Below are 23,663 nucleotides of genomic sequence, written 5' to 3' on the forward strand. Positions count from 1 at the left end.
CGGGGACCATACGTGTGTAGATTTTATGAGAATTTTCCTTAATATTGGTGTTAATGGAGGTTTTAGCCACCCAGTGTTCAGATATCTGCCCAATCTTCCTTCTCTAGGCTTATTCCTAAATCCTTTTCCCAGGCCTGTCTGAATGGCTCCTTAAATTCAACAGAGGATTGCGATGGCTCCGCTGCATCCAGGGTCATAGATATAAAGGCGTTTATACTGATTGGGTTTTCTAAGTTTGTGTGATTTACTTAGAGACTGTATGAAGCTAGAAAAATGCAAATATTCAAATTGGTATTTGGCCGGCATCCCATATTTCTCACATAACTCAGTGCTCCCCTGTTTTTAAAGTTCTCCTGACCAATCTCTGTAAACAAAATAAACACCGTTAATGCAGACACAACTACATCAAACATCAGAAATCTTACAGAGTACTACTTTGGGTGTTATAACATTTGCAGCACTAAAAAGGTACCATTACCTCCACTGAGAATCATTTCCATAGCTTCTTCCCTTTCTTCTCCGAATAGCAGACTAGAATATTGCCCGCACGTCTTTGAAATTCAACGAGAATCACCAGCTGTGATGCAAACCAACTAAAATATTGTCTTATTTTCCTACCGCTAGCTGTAAATTTCTCTTCCAGAAATAGTCAGTTTAATTACACTTAAAAATAAATTTTTTTAATTAAACACTCAGGTAAGCAGAAATTGATTTTGAATTAAAAAAAAATGAAATAAAACAATCAGACATGAAAAACCTTAGCACACCAATTTGCAATGAGGAATGATGAGAGTGGCTGAATGGTACATAAATGGTAAGATGGTATCATGTTCTTAGCACACCTCCTACCCCCCTCTTGTCTGAGAGTCTCCCGCATTCAGTTTCCTTTTTCCCTTTTTTTTTTATTATTCATCTTGGGGAATCAGGATGAGAAGACAGAGTCAATACTTCCAGCATTTTAATTAAAACCGTTAGTGGAATAAATCCATTTCATTATCAGTTAATGAAATACAAGGTCATTTTACCACGTGTGATGACTGGCGAGGGTGGTAGGGGGAAACCACCCTTTCCCTGCCGGGGGAATAGGAGCACAACTCTTCTCAGCTGAGGTGTTCAAGAGATCCCTAAAGCTGGGTACACACTATACGATGTATTGTACGATATATCATTTCGACACGATTCGGAGCGATGTATCGAACACATGGTATAATGTGTATGCCCGATCTGTCGTTAACGACAATCGTTCATAGCTACGTCCCATCTACTGTCCTGCACAGCAAATGGGACGACGCAGGGAATGACGCAGTGCTGTTAGATGCAGCATGTAACAATACATTGTGCCGTCATGCACCAGATCGTGCAGTGCGCACGGCGCACGCAATGTATCCTTACATCGCATCACACCATCGCTGGGTACACACATCGTATATTGTGTACCCAACTTAACTCTCTCATTTTTGCCAGTATTTCATCATTATTTCCAGGGACACCGCTGAGATGTGTCCTATAATCGCGTCACACATAGCAGGCCTAGGGCCTAGCCCTATTATGGTATGTTTACTGAACTCCATTATCGCTTTATCTTTATTTGCTCTTTTTCATTAAATAGCGATATATATAGCGCTAAGAATAACAACAGATCAGTATATGAAATAAGAGAGATCATACTGTGCATATTGTCAGTATAGAGAAATACAGACATTCCTGTGAGCCAACATTTCCAGGGAACTACAGTACCTTGAGGTCCTGGAACTGTCCCTGGAAATTAGGAACACTTGGCAGCTATGCACTCCTGCTAAATGAGGGAAACCTAATTTGTAATCTCATATATTAAATTATTACACATGACAGGTTGCACTTAGTTTGCAGATCTTAGCTGTGGCGATAAATTCCGAATTTTGTAACTTGCAAAGGCAAAACAATAAGAAGAGAGACTTAATATGGGAATGGGTTTTGTTTGCATACTGTACAGACAATATAGCGTTCATTTCTCTGTCTTTTTAGCATCTGATCACATGGTGATCAACATAATTGATAATAGTTAATAGATCATATCAATGTTTCCATCACAATGTTGGACCTTGTCGAAATCAGTGCTGAATTGTCACACAGGTTACAAAATGCATCATGTCCTTTTGCATTGCCAATTGAAGAAATAATGGAGAATACTGTATGTTATGGCATACTTCTATATAATTATAATGTATTTGTGGGTGTAAATTATATAGCCAAAATAGACAATGTTCTGATTTTTCCCAATGATCTTTGGCAGTGTGAAAATCCATTTTTTCTAATTTTGTCTAATGCCTTGCTAATTAAAGTGTGCATGTTAATTAAAGCAGAGGCTAATGTTAATTACCTATATTAATGGGATCCTGCATTGCACCTGCCTAAAACGCTGCCTTCATTTTTCAAAATATCTCAATTAAAACATAAAAAAATGAAAAATATCTCCCACTTTTTTCTTGAATTTGATCATGATATCCTTCTAAATACCAAGAATCATGGCAGCATTTTTACACCAGACAGGTTCCATCCTATGAATGTTATCCAGATCCAGAAGGTACAATACATTTATGGAAAATATATACTTTTATCACACGTTGTGCTATTATTTGGGAATGTGTTAATCTACTGCATGTGTTGCCATCATCGCATTACCATAGCATATACAGGTATATGAGTTCTGCTCAGGAACACTGGGCCTGATTCAGAGACCCGCTCGCGAGCGCTGAGCGTTCGCAAGCGGGTCGATGTTGGCCCAGTACGCATGCGTGAGACCCGGATAGTTGGCCCAGTGCGCATGCGCGAGACCCGTCACCAACAGCTATGCGAGCGGCCCGGAGGCCGCTCTAAAAATACAATAGGCGGGCACTGATTCAGAGCGAGCACTCTGAAAGAGCGTCCGGCTCTGAATCAGGCCCACTGTGTGCTGGTTATTTGTTTTGGTGGCCCTTGACCATCATACATTATCCTATCCTTAATGCAATATCCAATGAGTGAAAAAACAAACAAACAAGGAAATGGTCATTAGAAGCAAAAAAAGAATTTGAGAAGAGAAATATACCACAAAAAAGGTGGTAATGAGTTTTTGGTCTTTTTAAGTTTGTTTTTTTCTTTTTCTTTTTTTAATTTTGTAATATTCACTTGTCTCCTGGTCCTACTATAACACTTTTAAACTTTCAGAAATGACTCTTAGGTGGTAGATTTACTAAACGTCGGATTTCCAGCAGCTTTGACAGATGGATTGCAAAGTGCAATAGTAATTAATGCTAAACAAGCCTGATTTAGCATTAATCAATATTGCCCTTTGAAACCCATCGGTCAAAGCCGCTGATCATCGGTGGCTTTGAAAGTCCGACATTTAGTGAATCTACCCTAAGAGTCATTTCTGAAAGTTTAAAAGTGCAGTACAGGGGCCTTCTGTGATATCAAGGAGCTGATTCCGAAATGGAAGCATATGTGGAGGCTGTTCCATGTGGCCTCTGCATCCGGATTCAGTATGATTTACCGGCGGCGGCAAATCCCGATAGCGTGAGCCCGGCAGGGGTGAAAAACCAGATCATCCTAGGTATGTATTTGCTAACCTAATTTTACCCCTAACGCTCCCTTAGGGGTGCCTAACCCTAACCTTCGCCCCCAAGTGCCTAACCCTAATCCCCCCTCTAAGTGCCTAAACCTAACCCCCCCCCCCGCGCGGCTGTCCGCACCCGGCTTACCTTCGATCGGTAAGCCAGGTGTCGGGCTCCCGGCATAGGCGTCGGGATTCCTACGCCTGTCATTTAACCCTTGCCAGGATTAGACAGTCGGGAAGCCGACGGTCGGGATTCCGTCCATCGGCTTCCCGACTGCTTCCCCTGCATCCTACTTATTTCCTTATGCTAATGTGAGAAGCTGCTCATTTATGCCAAAAATCTATGTCTGTATGTGGAAGCCTATCCTGTCTTCTGTCATCCGTCGATAGCTGCATCATTCGTATCTGGGTAACATGGCAATCCCTTGTCGGGAGCAAAAGGTCTGTCAGAAACAGGCTTCCTATCTCTATTCGCATGCTGCAAACTACCATGAGAGTCAGCCTACACTCCCACAACACTCCCACAAGATGGAACAGTTCGATGCATTTGCATGGTCACTGCCCAGAAACGCCCCTTCTACTAGAGGAGTGCTCTATCGATGGATCAATCCTTATGCAAACTTGCGTATACCTGATACGGCACATGCACAGTCGCCGATTTATTTCTTTGGCGCACATGCCATATGTTGAAATCTGCGAGATCCAGATGCATTTCCACTCATGTTCGACTCAGAATCAGGCCCAAGTGTCTACTTTAGCACAAATTAATCTATATTTACTGGTTAGTGCATGGACAAGATAGCGTGCCGTGCTGCAAAAGTTTGCACCATCCAGTGGCAGGAGTCTCCGTTGCGAAGTGAAGTTTAGCAAAAGTAGATTTCTAGACCTACTCCAATTTATAATAGAGTCCAGATTGTTCCTCACTCATTCTTTTAAGACATCAGTGAAGGGAAATAAAGCAGTAGAAAAATATGGAAGTTTAGCGTATTGAAGGGGGTAGTCGTAATGTGGAAGTCAGTTGCACTTTGTAGTGACCTTACTGTTTTCACCATACACATTGCAACCTGCAACTACTGTATAAGTGCATCCATGTAAAACCAGCAAGTGCTCATTTAGAAATGACTTACCCAAGATTGACAATTATTTGAATCTCCATTGCAAATTGTGTGTAAGCGTGTGAAAATGATTTAGTAACATCTTCCAAGCTTTTGGGATTCTGATGATAATGTAGATGATGTGGTTTATTTTTACTAACCTTCACAACAGTGTGAGTACAAAAATTCCAACCGGATCAGCACTTACACAACCACACAAGGGAACTGTTAACCTGAGTACACACTATACAATGTGTGTACTCACCCACTGCATGATGCAATGGAAAGATATTACGCGCTGGTCGTACACACTTCATGAACCGGTGCACGACCACGCGATATAGCGTTGCATGCCGCATTTAGCAATATGGCGTTATTCACCACATAGTCCCATCTGCTGCACAGCACAGCAGACGGGACAATACACTGAACAAACGTCGTGCACGTGCAATACAGCGTACACACTATACGATTTCTTATGATATATCATTCCGATCCTCGTAGCAACGATATATCGTAAGATATATTGTATAGTGTGAACCCAGCTTTAGACATGAATGTGGAAAATATATTGAAAGTTCCACATTTAAAAAAATTGTGAGGGAAGAAACAGGCCGTTTTACTCTATGGTGTAATTCCAGATTAGGGGGGAATTCAATTAGCCACAATAATGCAATAACTTTTCACGTGGCCAGTTTTCGCACCGTTCACGTGCAAATTTACGCCTATTTGTGCCTATGCGCGCTCCCTTTTTTGCAAAATCAAGTTCCAAAAGTTATGATGCAGCATTCGCACGATAATTCGTCCTGGTTTTACCCGCGATAAGTATAGGTGAATATGTGGAAACCTGCCTGTACCCCCAAAAAAGGCAAAACGATATAGGATAACAATATAGAAGTGTATTACTATTAGTGGCCGTAATAATTGGGGTTCTTAAATTGTGTAAAATGGCTGTTTTATGCCTATTTCTAAAGCAGTCAGTGATAGAAAGCAAGTAATTTTCTGCAAAATAAATCCTACTTAAATTAGGGGTTCATAAAAAAATGACTATAAATATATATATTTGTGTAATTCTAAGACACTTTCAATAAACCTTCAAAATATGCCTCTATCACCCACCTGCAGTCTTAAAAAACTTGTCCCACTCATATAGCACCACCATATACCTGTGCTATGTCAATTAACCTATTTTCCTGCACTGTATCACCCCAAATATGATCATTATTGGCCAAATGAAGCTAATTTATTTATTTTTTTGCCTAATTAGTCATTAGAGCAGCGTTTTTCAACCACTGTGCCGTGGCACACTAGTGTGCCGCGAGCGGTTGTCAATTGTGCCGCGGCAGTCAGCTCAGTGCACTTGTACTGTAGTGTGTTTTGTTACTGAGAAGGCCAATGTTGCGTGTTTTATCCGTGTGGAGGCCAATGAAGGGTGTTTTATTCCTGTGGAGGCCAATGTGTGTAATTTTTTATGTGGGAGCCAATATGTATGTTTTTTCATTGGTCATGCACACCGCATCGCCGGATGATGTGCCATGGCAGTTTTAAAATCTTGTTTAGTGTGCCTCAAGTTGAAAAGGTTGAAAATCACTGCATTAGAGTTTATGAACCAAGTCCCCACATCTTACCTTGAAATAGTTTTATTTTTTTCCAACTTGTCAAGTGCACAGGAGGTGGTGAAAACTAAAACTGCATATCAAAATTCCTACCCGCGAAAACTGCGGCTAATAGTATTGCGCAATAAGTATAAATTTGCACGATAAGCCATTTTTTGTGAAAAAGCAGCTTATCGCAGCTAATTGATTTCTCCCCTTAGTCTGTAATTTTTTTTCAATGCAAATCTTTTTTTAGTATTGTATGAAATTATCTTTTGTATTACACTGAGCAGAATTAAATCCATATAAGCACTTGGATGTGAGGTATATCGTAGTAGCTGTGTGTCATTATCTTGATACCTCCTAGTATATATGGCTAAAGCAAGATACATAAACAGGTGAATTGTGGTTTGACTCTCAGCTAAGGAGGGCTGGATTCATAAAGAATAGGTGCTATATTTACAGTATAGACACACATGCAATAGACCCACCACACATACACTAGACCAACTAGAATGACATTTGTAAGAGGTACAGAGGGATACGAGAGGTAGTAAATGGATCACGTCTCAAGACTAGGGAGGATTGTTTAAATTATTATATTAACCTCTGCGGCACGGGCATTCAGTTCTGTCTGTTCTTGTTAATCTTTGGAGTCTTGTGCTGCAGCATTTTCCACTTCGCTTGTTAAAGTTTTGTACCACTTTTATTCTTGCAGCAACAATCAATGAATGAGTGCTGGGGGTTTTGGTGCCAGGAAAATGCCATTAATGGGTGGTAAAGTAGCATTTATTTTAAAATGACAACCTCACATACTTCAAAATCTAGGAAATACACCTACGAAAAATAGTCATTAAAAAAAAAAAAAATTTTTTACTATTATATTTATCTGAGTTATTTTTTTTTTTAAATTATATTTTTGTGAGTTAGTTATTTTTTTGTTGAAATGTTACACCCCATTAATTAATAAGGCTTCTATGTATTTATGCCTCCTTCCTAACATCTGTTAGGATTATCTTTGGGCTATTATTACTATGTAACAATAGAGGGTAATCACTATATTCCCACACTGGAACTATCCTGTGCCCCAAACCCAGTACATGCAGTCTATACCTTCATGTAAAATAACATTTCAATCTTTACCTCTTTATTAACATAAATGCTCAGATTATGCCTGGGTGTATGCCATGGTGGTATATGCATGCAGACATTCCTCCGCAAACCTACATATCCATGTATGAATTCACAGACAAACAGAACCGCTGTGCTTGTCTTTACCCCCCATAATTGAATCTCCTCTGCTTCGCCCCCAGCTGTTCAATGTGCACAAATAAGAAATATTTCCTCTCTGCATCTACCACAAATCTTATACTTCCCTTCTCCAGGAGGATGAGAAATTTAGTATAACAAAAGGCATGTTCCGAATTGGCCGCATTATACATTGGGCCTCAGTATCGGAGCAAATGTAAATAGTGTTTTATTTAAAACATCTGTCCGCAGTGGGATAGATGAATGCGCGTGTCTGCTGTCCAGCTGTTGACTTTTAATGCTTCGAATAATAATAAAATATAAACCCCACAGAAATCCTCAAATCCCCAGGACAGGAATGTAGCATTCAGGATCCAACCAGCGGGTGCGGAAAACAAAGCGCTCTTGGATTTTATCTATCCCAACGCCGCGACCCATCTATTTGTCATTCAGAAGCACCATTCATTTTTGTACAAGTTCAGATGAGGCAGATAGACATGTATGTGTCAGGCTTCAAACTACAGGAGTTGATTTTGAATACAATATTATTGGCATTATAGAAATAAATTGCTGCTAGATATATATATATATATATATATATATATATATATATCAGTCAGGTGCATAAATATTGGGACATTGACAGATTTTCATATTTTGGCCTCTATTCACCACCACAATGGCTTTGAAATGAAACAAACAAGATGTGCTTTAACTGCAGACTTTTAGATTTAATTTGAGGGTAATTACATCCAAATCAGGTGAACGGTGTAGGAATTACAACGGTTTCTATATGTGCCTCCCACTTTTTAAGGGGCCAAAAGTAATGGGACAAACTAAACAATCCTAAATCTAACTTTCACTTTTTAATACTTTGTTGCACATCCTTTGCAGGCAATTAGAGCGTGAAGTCTGGAATGCATAGACATCACCAGACGCTGGGTTTCATCCCTGGCGATGCTCTGCTAGGCCTCTACTGCAAATGTCTTCCGTTCCTGCTTGTTCTTGGGGCATTTTCCCTTTAGTTTTGTCTTCATCAAGTTTTGTCTTCATCAAGTGAAATCCCCTGACCTCAATCGGATTCAGGTCAGGGGATTGACTTGGCCATTGCATAACATTCCACTTTTTAGCCTTAAAAAACTCTTTGGTTGCTTTTGCAGTATGCTTTGGGTCATTGTCCATCTGCACTGTGAAACGCCGTCCAATGCGTTCTGAAGCATTTGACTGAATATGAGCATATAATATTGCCCGAAACACTTCAGAATTCATTCTGCTGCTTTTGTCAGCAGTCACATCATCAATAAATACAATGGAACCAGTTGCATTGGCAGCCATACATGCCCACGCCATGACACTACCACAACCATGCTTCACTGATGAAGTGGTATGTTTTGGATCATGAGCAGTTCCTTTCCTTCTCCATACTCTTCTCTTCCCATCACTCTGGTACAAGTTGATCTTTGTCTCATCTGTCCATAGGATGTTGTTCCAGAACTGTAATGGCTTTTTTAGATGTTGTTTGGCAAACTCTAATCTGGTCTTCCTGTTTTTGTGGCTCACCAATGGTTTACATCTTGTGGTGAACCCTCTATATTAACTCTTGTGAAGTCTTCTCTTGATTGTTGACTTTGACACATATACACCTACCTCCTGGAGAGTGTTCTTGATTTGGCCAACTGTTGTGAAGGGGTTTTTCTTTACCAGGAAATAATTCTTCTGTCATCCACCACAGTTGTTTTCTGTGGTCTTCCGGGTCTTTGGTGTTGCTGAGCTCTCCGGTGCGTTCTTTCTTTTTAAGAATGTTCCAAACAGTTGATTTGGCCACAACTAATGTTTTTGCTATCTCTCTGATGGGTTTGTTTTGATTTTTCAGCCTAATGATGGCTTGCTTCACTGATAGTGACAGTTCTTTGGATCTCATATTGAGAGTCGACAGCAACTGATTCCAAATGCAAATGTCACACCTAGAATCAACTCCAGACCTTTTACCTGCTTAATTGATAATGAAATAATGAGGGAATAGCCCACACCTGTCCATGAAATAGCTTTTGAGTTGATAGTCCCATTAATTTTGGCCCCTTAAAAAGTGGGAGGCACATATTGAAACCGTTGTAATTCCTACACCGTTCACCTGATTTGGATGTAATTACCCTCAAATTAAATCTGAAAGTTTGCAGTTAAAGCACATCTTGTTTGTTTCATTTCAAAACCATTGTGGAGGTGAATAGAGGCCAAAATATTAAAATTCTGTCAATGTCCCAATATTTATGCACCTGACTGTATATATATATATATATATATAGATATATAGATATATTGCATCGTATATATCTTTTTCTCATGTTTTCATGACTGTAAAAGCATAAAGGAAATGGAGGACATTTAGAATTTGTGCTTTAAATTAGCTAAGTTAAGTTTTCATCATCCCATATTTGAAGGTACTGTAGACAGAGGTTACATTCCAAATGGCGAGTAGTAATAAAGCTGCAGGTACTCAGGGCCAATGTTATGTCATTATTCTTCTGCACCGTTATTTTTGCTGTTCATAATTTAGGTTTATAGTGATGATCTCTTTAGGTGTGTTTTTGAACGATTCAGTTTCTGAGTTATAACGATGAACTATAATTGTTCAAGCACGCTCCCGTTTGTAGTCTGTAGTTCATCGTCCATTTCAGACTGTCCAACATAACGATTTTCCTTAAGGGAAAGAACATTTTTCGTTCATCGTAAAAATCGTTCATTACACTTCAAAAAATCGTTCACTTTTTCAAGGGAAAATCTGACCAAAAATCGTTGGTTACAAAATCGTTACGTGTGTATGCACCTTTAGAGCTTGCCATTTGGTAAATGCAGGTACCAATATGAGAATGTGTGCATTGCAAATGATTGGATCCAAGCTAATTTCATAACTGATGATACCATCAGACGCACTGCATCTATATGGGAGTGTGTGATTCAGGTGTCTCGCGTATAAGGATGAGCTAAGACGCAGCAGAATTAGTAGAACTAGATATCACAGATGTGTGAAGTAACGGCAATATAATCTATGGGTTCCGCTTACTTGCATCATTTTGCATAGTGGGCCTGACTCATGCCGCGGCTGTGCTAAAACATTCAAAAGACGCAGGAGACATCTTGTGTAAAAAGTCGCCCACTGTTGGCTTCTGTGATCTGCTGGCAGGGACGCCATGAGGGGGGGTGGGGCGGGTAATTACTACTCGGGCCCGGGCATGCTGGAGGGGTCCGGGTCCAGCGCCCCCCCCTGCCTGCCTCTAACCTCACAGCAACCCAGCACACGCTGCTGTCTGCTGGGCTGCAGTGGGAGACAGCTAGTGGCCTGTGGGGGAAAGTGATCACACTGATCGCGCCCCCTCTGTCTTTAAGCTGGGCTAAGGGGCTCACAGCGGCCCCCTCCCCAGCACTCAGCGCCGCTGAGTGATGCCACAATAATGATTATTTTTTAAATTTTTTTAATCCTAAGGGGGCGTGGACACACCTACCGCGATTAGGTCACGCGATTAGGCTCTCAACTCCCCTGTCCACTGGCTGCTTCCAAAGACGTAGCATCCGGTCCACTGTGTGAACATCGGGCGGCCATCGGGTATCTCAGTAACCCTAAGGTTACTCGGGGTGTCTGTCAAAACCATGGATGCAGCCCCTGGCGTTGGCATGCCCAGAAAACTAGGCATACTGGCCCCCTTTTCTGGAACACTCCCAGTCACCGCCCCCATCTTCCCCAAACGCCAGCAGCATGTCGATCATGCTGCAGCTTTCAGGGCAGACGTGCACATGCGCAGTGCGGCTCCTGCGCATGTGCAGATTAGAAAACATTGGAAATCTGTGTGACCAGCGAAACAGCGTTCATCTCTGAATCAGGCCCTGTATTTGTAAAATCCACATTTTATGAAAATTTCAGTCTATACATATTGCTGGGTAACGATTGTTTGCGTTCAGTTTGCTGTCATATGTGGTTGGGGCATGACATATGGAAAGTTAAGGCATAACAATAATAAACAGCGAATTCTATGCAGCACACTAATTCTGCCAGATAAGTATAACAAAATTCCATGGCTAAATGCATAATAAGTTGAATACTCCACGTAACAATTTTAGAAATTATGCTCCTCTCTACTTGAATCCTACTAGATCACAGGTTCTCAAACTCGGTCCTCGGGACCCCAAACAGTGCATGTCTTCCAGGTCTCACAGAATCACAAGTGACATAATTATCTCCACCTGTGGATCTTTTAAAATGTGTCAGTGAGTATTGAATACACCTGTGCACCTGCTGGGTGACCTGGAAAACGTGACCTGTGTGGGGTCCTGAGGACCGAATTTGAGAACCACTGTATTAGACCTTAAATACTGCATAAAGAAAGCCACTGCAGTACAACTTCTGGCCAGCAAGTGGCACTGTGGCAGCCGATGTATTGGTTTTTGAAGAGCAGTGTGATTTGTTTATTTTTCAAAAGCAGCTTTGTATTTTATGGTGCATACACACAGAGCCTGATTCAGAGGCGCTCTGAATCAGGGCGTCCGCTTTTTTTTGTTAAACCCGGTCTCTTGGCCGCTCGCTAAGCTGTGGGTGACCACCCACAGCTTTAGCAGGCGGCCAGGTGATGGTCGCGACCATCGGTCTTGCGACGAGACCCCTGTGGTAGGGTCTCGTTCCCGCAAGCTCCAGTGATCTTCCTGCTCTAATAGAGGGGGAAGCTCACTACTGACATCACGAGTGATGTCAGTCGGGCCGCCCACAAACGGCAGGCGTTCCTTCAGGAACGCCTCCGTTTGTCCAGCCACCCCCCTTCCCCGTCTACAAAACGTGGCGAACTGTCCCGTTTGTAGCGAGCCCCGGAGCGAGTGAATTTCTCACTAGTTACGGGAAATGCGCACATGCGCGGCACGTGCACAGTGCCCCACCATCGACCGGCTTGCGAGCGCATAGTGCTCGTGTGCAGGTCTGAATCAGGCCCACAGTACGATCAGTCAGCGATAACGATATTGCTGACTGATTGTCATGCACCTTCCCGGAGTGCTGGATGATCAATATCGATCATCCAGCACATCACCAACCCACCAACGACGGCCAACGACTCACGATCAACGATCGCGGGTCCCTATAGTAACCTGGTCGATACGGACCAGGTTGGCCTGCATGCACAGGCGATGGACGATATCTTTATTGTCTACACATCGCTGGTCGTTGGTGGGTTAGAAGAAGGGACCAAAAAATGCACGATATGAACGATAACAATATGATCGATATTGTTCATATCGTGTATTTTAATCGTCCTGTGTGTACGCACCATTATGTTTGTAGTTTGTGATTGTTATATACAGGTTACATGTGTATCATTTGTATGCGAATATAAAAATTAGAATTAATGTGGTGGTATATCTAAAGGCAAAAGGTACATATAGGATTTACTATGGCATATTCACACTGTTGCTGTTTTGATTGCTGTAAATCAATGGTTCTCAAACTCGGTCCTCAGGGCCCCACACGGGTCACGTTTTCCAGGTCACCCAGCAGGTGCACAGGTGTATTCATTACTCACTAACACATTTTAAAAGATCCGCAGATGGAGCTAATTATTTAATTTGTGACTCTGTGAGGAGACCTGGAAAACATGCACTGTTTGGGGTCCTGAGGACCGAGTTTAAGAACCTGTGCTGTAAATCATTGTGATAGCTCTTGTGACTGGTGTCCCCCCATGCTCTCTCTAATCTATGCCACTTCTGTCCTCTGCAGGTGACTGGGTCCCTCAGGTCTATAGAGGCCCAGAGAGATGCTGTTACCAAGATGTCATTGCAGCTGAGCAGTGCAGAGTATTCTGACAAAGCTCATCACTCATCACCAACTCCTTTAAAAAGTAGAATGAGAAATGACAGGTAAGAGTCCATAAACATCAGCTTGTAGGAGTAACTTTCCCAATTTACTGACTGGACCAGGTTACTCTATGAATGCCTACGAGTGACACATCTCTTCTTTCTGCAGTGTCCAAGAGGTGGAGACAGAGTGCCAGGAGTTCTGGGAATGGCTGCTTGACATGGAGGCCACTGTGCAGAACAGTCTGGGGTTGCTGGTGTCTGAAGAACAACATCTACAGATGTGCAAGGTTGGCATCTAATAACTAGAATGGCAGCTATGCAGTGTGTGAGAGGGGATGCATGTCTATCATCTGGGAAAGCAACATAGTATTACAGCACACCGTATATTATGTACTACAACACAGCTTCTCAAACTCAGTCCTCAAGGCACACTAACATCCAGGTTATAATTGTATCCCTGCTCTAGTACAGGTGGCTCAATTAGTATCTCGGTCATTTTGATTAATCGTCTGTGCAAAAGCATGGATATCCTTAAAACCTGGACTGTTAGTGTGCATTGAGGACCAAGTTTGTGATGCACTGTTGTAGAAGATAGAGTACAGTATATGAGCCAGGGCCGGCTCTAGGGGTGTTTGACCAGTGCGGTCGCACAGGGGCGCCATCCGTAGAGGACAGCACCCCTCCCCAGTATCCCAATTTCAGCGGGACAGTACTGTCCCGCTGTTCCACCCGCGGGCCAAAGTGGCCCGCGGGTGGTCAAATCAGGAGGCCAGGGACCCCCACCGCCGCAGCTGTGCGGCGGTGCCGGACCCCTAGAGAGTGAATGGATGCCGTGCGCATGCGCGCGGCAGCCATTCACTGATGTGAGAGGGCTGGGGGAAGCCCAGACAGTGACGGAGTGCTGGGCTTTACCCCCAGCCTGATGTTACACAGGGGGGCGTGGCCTATGGTAATTAATCTCTCAAGAGCCGTCACAGGGTGCTCAGAACCCTGGAGCCAGCCCTGATATGAGCCGTACAAATCAGACCTGCAATGTAACCCCATTTATTATCTTGCTCTTCCACTATTCAAAATAACACTAACATTGCTCACATGGTAAGATTTTGTTTGGTAAATTCAGCCAATCAGACCACATTCATCATTGTAACTTAATATAAACCTGTATAATTTGAACACACAGTATGTAATTGAGTATGGTGGCATACCAGGTGAAACAATGACCCCATTCTTGTGTAATTGTTTGACCTGGAAATTCGGGAGCCCATGCCTTCACTGTAATCCAGATCTTTAATACGCAAGGTTTACACCACTGGGATCTCAGAGTAGCCATATCTCACAAACAGTTTTATTTCTGTAAGGATATTTCAGAATCCATTAAACCCCCCAGTAGTTCACTGTAATACACAACAAACATTACTGCTATGCCATACTGCTGGCACAGAAAAGTAGGCATATTTTAGAAGTTGTTATAGATCAGAAACAGTAACAGCTGTGTAGGGAAATCTCAGGAGCAGTAATAGCTCAGTTGGGCTGTTGTCTCTCCGTAGCAGTAATTTCTCAGTAGGGATATCTAACAAGCACTTATATCTGAGGCTAGCTATCTGACAAGCAGTGCAATGGGTGTGTGATGTCATCATGTAAGAACAGATTGGGAGAAACAGAATAATACAGTTTGTGACTAGCTGAGTGCAGATATCTCACAGTATGGGCTGCTTCCAAGAATTAATATCCCAATATAGATATCTAAAATATATAATTTGTGTTATGATTCCCTCAACATATATAACATCATAAAATAGGCACTTTATAAATAAAAGACAATAATAATCTCACTGGCAGTAATATAGTATTATGAAAGGTTTCCCATGCAGTCGTTTCATCGTGGATTGCTCATAAGCAGCGATTTTTTGTAGGGTTTGCTCACAATAATATTTACCACAGTATTGATCTCTCTCAGGGATTAATATCTTAACATCAATAAGTAATATCTCTATGCATTTTGCAAGCACTTATATCCCAATATAGATATATCATCATAATCAATAATTTCCCCATATAGATATCTCACAGGCAGTAATATCCCAGTATAGCTATCTCACAGGTAGTAATATCCCAGTATAGATATCTCACAGGTAGTAATATCCCAGTATAGATATCTCACAGGTAGTAATATCCCAGTATAGATATCTCACAAGCAGTAATATCCCAAAATAGATATCTCACAGGTAGTAATATCCCAGGATAGATATCTCACAGGCAGTAATATCCCAGTATAGATATCTCACAGGCAGTAATATCCCAATATAGATATATTATAATCAATAATTTTCCCATATGGATATCTCACAAGCAGTAATATCCCAAAATAGATATCTCACAGGTAGTAATATCCCAGGATAGATATCTCACAGGCAGTAATATCCCAGTATAGATATCTCACATGCAGTAATATCCCAATATACAGGGGCAGAACTGTGGAAGACAATGGAGGCGCCTGCCGCCGGGCTCCAGCTCTGAAGGGTCACCTCCTCCATTGTCCACAACATATTCACCCCACTTAGAGCTGTAACTATGTACATGGAGTGTACCGTCACGGCCGCCCAATACATGGCACCCCTTCCAGGCACCTGAGAAGCCACCATACACTAGTGGAGAGCTCCATCAGCTGCTGCCTTCGTCTATCTATAGCCTGTCTGCATGCAAATTGCTACTTTATAGTGTTAGCGGCTGTGACTGGGTGGGCATCAAGTTATGACTTGCCTCCGGGCGTCGGGGATGAACTTACGCCACTGAACAGGCAGTAATATCCCAGTATAGATATCTCACAGGCAGTAATATCCAAGTATAGATATCTCACAGGCAGTAATATCCCAAAATAGATATCTCACAGGCAGGAATATCCCAATATAGATACACATCACAGCCAGTAATATTCCTATATAGATATCTCACAGGCAGTAATATCCCAGTATAGATATATCACAGGCAGTAATATCCCAAAATAGATATCTCACAGGCAGGAATATCCCAATATAGATACATAACACAGGCAGTAATACCCCAATATAAATATCTCACAGGCAGTAATATCACAGTATAGCTATTTAACAGGCAGTAAAATATCCCAGTATAGATATCTCACAGGCAGTAATATCCCAGTATAGATATCTCACAGGCAGTAATATCCCAAAATAGATATCTCACAGGCAGGAATATCCCAATATAGATACATAACACAGGCAGTAATACCCCAATATAGATATCTCACAGGCAGTAATATCAGAGTATAGCTATTTAACAGGCAGTAATATCCCAGTATAGATATCTCACAGGCAGTAATAATCCCAAAATAGATATCTCACAGGCAGGAATATCCCAATATAGATACATAACACAGGCAGTAATACCCCAATATAGATATCTCACAGGCAGTAATATCAGAGTATAGCTATTTAACAGGCAGTAATATCCCAGTATAGATATCTCACAGGCAGTAATATCCCAAAATAGATATCTCACAGGCAGGAATATCCCAATACAGATACATAACACAGGCAGTGATATCACAGTATAGATATTTAACAAGCAGTAATATCCCAATATATATATCTCACAGTCAGGAATATCCAAGTATAAATATCTCACAGGCAGTGATATCCGAATATAGATATCTCACAGGCAGTAATATCCCAGTATAGATATATCACAGGCAGTAATATCCCAAATAGATATCCCACAGGAAGTAATATCCAATTACAGATATCTCACAGGCAGTAACATTCCAGTATAGATATCTCACAAGCAGTAATATCCCAGTATAGATATCTCAAGGCAATGTTATCCCAATATAGATATCTCACAGGCAGTAATATCCCAGTATAGACATCTCGCAGGCAGTAACATCTCAGTATAGATATCTCACAAGGGCTCTATTTATTAACATTATTTTTACTAAAATAAAGTGAAAAAGGGTGTTTTCACACCCTTTTCACATTATTTTAGTTTCACCTGTAGTTATTACAGGGCAATTGGAGTAGAATTAGTAAAATTCTACTCCAACCCCTAGTATCACTTATTTTTAGTAAAACAGATCGCATTTCCCATAATTGTAATGGGAAATGTGATCCGACCAGAGTTACTAAAAATAAATTGTAATAAAATACCGGGGGCAAGCCCTGTGATAATAACGCCACCTGGAGGGGGCGTCATCCAGGGTCTCCCCCGGTTACCGGGCTCCCACTCTGCTCTAACAGGGAGAGCAGAGGCGGGAGCCGGTACCAGTAATCAGCTATGTGGTCTAAACAGACCGCAAGCTGATTGCTGTAAAAAAAAAAAAAAAAAAAAAATTGAAACATTTTTTTTTTACTTACCTGAATCCAGGGACCGGTGATCGGGCCTCCGGTGATGGCTCTTCTCCGGTCAGCTGGTCTCCCATAGAGCACTGCGGCCCAGTCATCAGGTGATCGGGTCCCAGTGCAGTATGGGAGATCACCTGATCAGGAAGCCCGGAGAGGATCACCGGAGGCCAGGAGCATGCAGGTAAGTGTAATGAAGAGAGGGGGGGGGTAGCGGGGGTCCGCGATCGCGTGGGGAGGGGCTTAGCGTCAGTGGGGGGTAGCAGCGACGGTGGGTCGGCGCATGCGCGGGCTCTTAGTCGCGATATTGTTTCCGAAAATACCGCGACTAGAGTGCGGATGGGATCCGCAGAGACAGAGCTTTATCACAAGCTCTGTCCCTGCAAGGGATTTATAGTAAATCCCTGTGATATTGCCTGAATTCGCAATGCGAATTCACTAGGTAATATTACACTACAATCCGCATTCAATATGCGGATTGTAGTAAATAGAGCCCAAGCAGTAATATCCCAGTATAGATATCTCACAGGCAGTGATATCCCAATATAGATATCTCACAGGCAGTAATATCCCAGTATAGATATCTCATAGGCAGTAATATCCCAAAATAGATATATCACAGGCAGTAATATCCCAGTATAGATATCTCACATGTAGTAATATCCAAATATATATATCTCACAGGCAGTAATATCCCAATAAAGAGATATATTAAAATCAATAATTTTTCCAAATAGATATCTCACGAACAGTAATATCCCAGTATAGATATCTCACAGGCAGTAATATCCCAATATAAATATCTCACAGGCAGTAATATCACAGTATGGATATTTAACAGGCAGTAATATCCCAATATAGATATCTAACAGGCAGTAATATCCCAGTATAGCTATCTCACAGGCAGGAATATCCCAGTATAAATATCTCACAGGCAGTAATATCCCAGTATAGATATCTCACAGGCAGTAATATCCCAGTATAGATATATCACAGGCAGAAATATCCCAATATAGATATCTCACAGGAAGTAATATCCCAGTATATATATTTCACATGCAGTAATATCCCAGTATAGATATCTCACAAGCAGTACTATCCCAGTATAGATATCTCAAAGGCAGGGCCGCAACTAGAGGGGGCTAGAGGTGCACGTGCACCGGGTGCCGGATTGCAGGGGGTGAAAAAAAGCTGACTCGCGATGGCTTGGGGGCTGTAGATTCAGAAACGGCCATCCAAAAATGGCCGCCGCCGAGGAGACAGATGCTAGAGGTCCTACTGGACCTCTAGTGTCTGTTAGGCCAGCGCAATGCACACAGCGTTCCCGGCACCGGGAACGCTGGCGCTGCCGGGTGAAGATGCTGAAAGCTGCATCTTCTCCCGTGAAACCCCCTGGCAACGAACATGAAACCCCATGACAACGAGCATAAACCCCATGGCAATGAGCATACACCCCCTGGCAATGAGTATAAACCCCCTGGCAACGAGTGTGAAACCCCTGGCAACGAGCATGTAACCCCTGCCAACAAGCATAAACCCCTTGGCAACGAGAATTAACCCCTGGCAACGAGCATGGAACCCCTGGTAATAAGCATAAATACCCTGATAACGAGCATGAAACCCCCTGGCAACGAGCATGTAACCCCTGGCAACGAGCATAAACCCCATGGCAACGAGCATGTAACCCCTGGCATCGAGCATAAACTCCTGGCAACGAGCATGGAAATGGTAATGAGCATAAAACCCCTGACAACGAGCAGGTAATTTTAAAGTAATTAGAAGCCTTACTATGTGGTATAAAATGGTGTCGGGCAAATATGTAAGTGGCACTTTTTTAATAGGCATTACAGTGTGTGGTTTAATGTGCAAAGGACATAATGGTGTGTGGAATAATGTAAGTCACTATACCAGGGACGTCTGAGCAGTGCACTGCCTTATGGAGGAGCAAGAACAATCCAGGAACAGGAAGGGAGGGGGCGCAAAATTGCTGTCTTGCACCGGGTGCCAGATATCCTAGTTTTGGCCCTGTCACAGGCAGTGATATCCCAATATAGATATCTCACAGGCAGTAATATCCCAGTATAGATATCTCACAGGCAGTGATATCCCCATATAGATATCTCACAAGCAGTAATATTCCAGTATAGATATCTCACAGGCAGTGATATCCCAATAGATATTGCACAGGCAGTAATATCCCAGTATAGATATCTCACAGGCAGTAATATCCCACTATAGATATCTCACAGGCAGTGATATCCCACTATAGATATCTCACAGGCAGTGATATCCCACTATAGATATCTCACAGGCAGTAATAGCCCAGTATAGATATCTCACAGGCAGTAATATCCCAATATAGATATATCTCAGGCAGTAATATCATAGTATAGATATCTCACAGGCAGTAATATCCCAGTATAGATATCTCACAAGCACTAATATCCCAATATAGCTATATTATAATCAATAATTCCCCCATATAGATATCTCACAGGCAGTAATGTCCCAGTATAGATATTTCACAAGCAGTAATATCCCAGTATAGATATCTCACAGGCAGTAATATCCCAATAGAGATATCTCACAGGCAGATTATCCCAATATAAATATCTCACAGGCAGTAATATCCCAGTATAGATATCTCACAAGCAGTAATATCCCAGTATAGATATATCACAGGCAATAATATTACAGTATAGATATCTCACAGGCAGTAATATCCCAGTATAGATATCTCTAAAGCAGTAATATCCCAGTATAGATATCTCACAGGCAGTGATATCCCAATATAGATACCGCACAGGCAGTAATATCCCAGTATAGATATCTCACAAGCACTAATATCCCAATATAGATATATTATAATCAATAATTCCCCCATATAGATATCTCACAGGCAGTAATATCCCAGTATAGATATCTCACAGGCAGTGATATCCCAATATAGATATCTCACAGGCAGTAATATCCCAGTATAGATATCTCACAAGCAGTAATATCCCAAAATAGATATCTCACAGGCAGTAATATCCCAGTATAGATATCTCACATGCAGTAATATCCCAGTTTAGATATCTCACAGGCAGTAACATCCCAGTATAGATATCTCACAGACAGTAATATCCCCATATATATATATATCTCACAGGCAGTAATATCACAGTATAGATATTTAACAGGCAGTGATATCCCAATATATATATTGCACAGGCAGTAATATCCCAGTATAGATATCTCACAAGCACTAATATCCCAATATAGATATATTATAATCAATAATTCCCCCATATAGATATCTCACAGCAGATTATCCCAATATAGATATCTCACAGGCAGTAATATCCCAGTATAGCGATCTCACAGGCAGGAATATCCAAGTATAAATATCTCACAGGCAGTGATATCCGAATATAGATATCTCACAGGCAGTAATATCCCAGTATAGATATCTCACAGGCAGTAACATCCCAATATAGATATCTCACAGGCAGTAATATCCCAATATAGGTATCTCACAGGCAGTAATATCACATTATACATATTTAACACGCAGTAATATCCCCATATATATATATCTCACAAGCAGTAATATCACAGTATAGATATTTAACAGGCAGTAATATCCCAATATAGATATCTCACAGGCAGTAATATCCAAGTATAGATATCTCACAGGCAGTAATATCCCAACATAGATATATTATAATCAATAATTTTCCCATATAGATATCTCACAAGCAGTAATATCCCAGTATAGCTATCTCACAGGCAGGAATATCCCAGTATAAATATCTCACAGGCAGTAATATCCCAGTATAGATATCTCACAGGCAGTAATATCCCAGGATAGATATCTCACAGGCAGTGATTTCACAGTATAGATATTTAACAAGCAGTAATATCCCAATATATATATCTCACAGTCAGGAATATTCAAGTATAAATATCTCACAGGCAGTGATATCAAAATATAGATATCTCACAGGCAGTAATATCCCTGTATAGATATATCACAGGCAGTAATATCCCAAATAGACATCCCACAGGAAGTAATATCCCAGTACAAATATCTCACAGGCAGTAACATTCCAGTATAGATATCTCAAGGCAGTGTTATCCCAATATAGATATCTCACAGGCAGTAATATCCCAGTATAGACATCTCACAGGCAGTAACATCCCAGTATAGATATCTCACAAGTAGTAATATCCCAGTATAGCTATCTCACAGGCAGTGATATCCCAATACAGATATCTCACAGGCAGTAATATCCCAGTATAGATATCTCATAGGCAGTAATATCCCAAAATAGATATATCACAGGCAGTAATATCCCAGTATAGATATCTCACATGTAGTAATATCCAAATATAGATATCTCACAGGCAGTAATATCCCAATATAGATATATTATAATCAATAAGTTTCCCATATAGATATCTCACAAGCAGTAATATCCCAGTATAGCTATCTCACAGGCTGGAATATCCCAGTCTAAATATCTCACAGGCAGTAATATCCCCGTATAGATATCTCACAGGCAGTAATATCACAGTATAGATATTTAACAGGCAGTAATATCCCAATATAGATATCTCACAGGCAGTAATATCCAAGTATAGATATCTCACAGGCAGTAATATCCCAATATAGATATATTATTTATAATCAATAATTTTCCCATATAGATATCTCACAAGCAGTAATATCCCAGTATAGATATCTCACAGGCAGTAATATCCCAGTATAGATATCTCACAGGCAGTGATTTCACAGTATAGATATTTAACAAGCAGTAATATCCCAATATATATATCTCACAGTCAGGAATATGCAAGTATAAATATCTCACAGGCAGTGATATCCGAATATAGATATCTCACAGGCAGTAATATCCCAGTATAGATATATCACAGGCAGTAACATCCCAGTATAGATATCTCACAAGTAGTAATATCCCAGTATAGCTATCTCACAGGCAGTGATATCCCAAAATAGATATCTCACAGGCAGTAATATCCCAGTATAGATATCTCATAGGCAGTAATATCCCAAAATAGATATATCACAGGCAGTAATATCCCAGTATAGATATCTCACATGTAGTAATATCCAAATATAGATATCTCACAGGCAGTAATATCCCAATATAGATATATTATAATCAATAAGTTTCCCAAATAGATATCTCACAAGCAGTAATATCCCAGTCTAGCTATCTCACAGGCTGGAATATCCCAGTCTAAATATCTCACATGCAGTAATATCCCAGTATAGGTATCTCACAGGCAGTAATATCACAGTATAGATATTTAACAGGCAGTAATATCCCAATATAGATATCTCACAGGCAGTAATATCCAAGTATAGATATCTCACAGGCAGTAATATCCCAATATAGATATATTATAATCAATAATTTTCCCATATAGATATCTCACAAGCAGTAATATCCCAGTATAGATATCTCACAGGCAGTAATATCCCAGTATAGATATCTCACAGGCAGTGATTTCACAGTATAGATATTTAACAAGCAGTAATATCCCAATATATATATCTCACAGTCAGGAATATCCAAGTATAAATATCTCACAGGCAGTGATATCCGAATATAGATATCTCACAGGCAGTAATATCCCAGTATAGATATATCACAGGCAGTAATATCCCAAATAGATATCCCACAGGCAGTAACATTCCAGTATAGATATCTCACAAGCAGTAATATCCCAGTTTAGATATCTCACAGGCAGTAACATCCCAGTATAGATATCTCACAGGCAGTAATATCCCCATATATATATATCTCACAGGCAGTAATATCACAGTATAGATATTTAACAGGCAGTGATATCCCAATATATATATTGCACAGGCAGTAATATCCCAGTATAGATATCTCACTAGCACTAATATCCCAATATAGATATATTATAATCAATAATTTCCCCATATAGA

The 23,663-nt window shown here is 41.0% G+C and overlaps 1 protein-coding gene across 5 annotated transcripts in view; it reads left to right on the top strand.

The window, feature by feature from the left end:
- Positions 1–23,663, top strand: part of AKAP6 (A-kinase anchoring protein 6) — a 479,843-nt gene that overhangs the window by 254,701 nt on the left and 201,479 nt on the right. For all 5 annotated transcript variants that reach the window (XM_088456596.1, XM_088456595.1, XM_088456597.1 and 2 more), the window contains 2 exons: positions 13,264–13,403; positions 13,510–13,630. In XM_088456596.1, the coding sequence (XP_088312722.1) occupies positions 13,264–13,403; positions 13,510–13,630 (261 nt within the window). The remainder of the gene's footprint in view (positions 1–13,263; positions 13,404–13,509; positions 13,631–23,663) is intronic.

The sequence above is a fragment of the Taudactylus pleione genome, unplaced genomic scaffold (genome assembly GCF_031769625.1).
Source record: "Taudactylus pleione unplaced genomic scaffold, aTauple2 ptg000707l, whole genome shotgun sequence".
NCBI classification, from domain to species: Eukaryota; Metazoa; Chordata; class Amphibia; order Anura; family Myobatrachidae; genus Taudactylus; species Taudactylus pleione.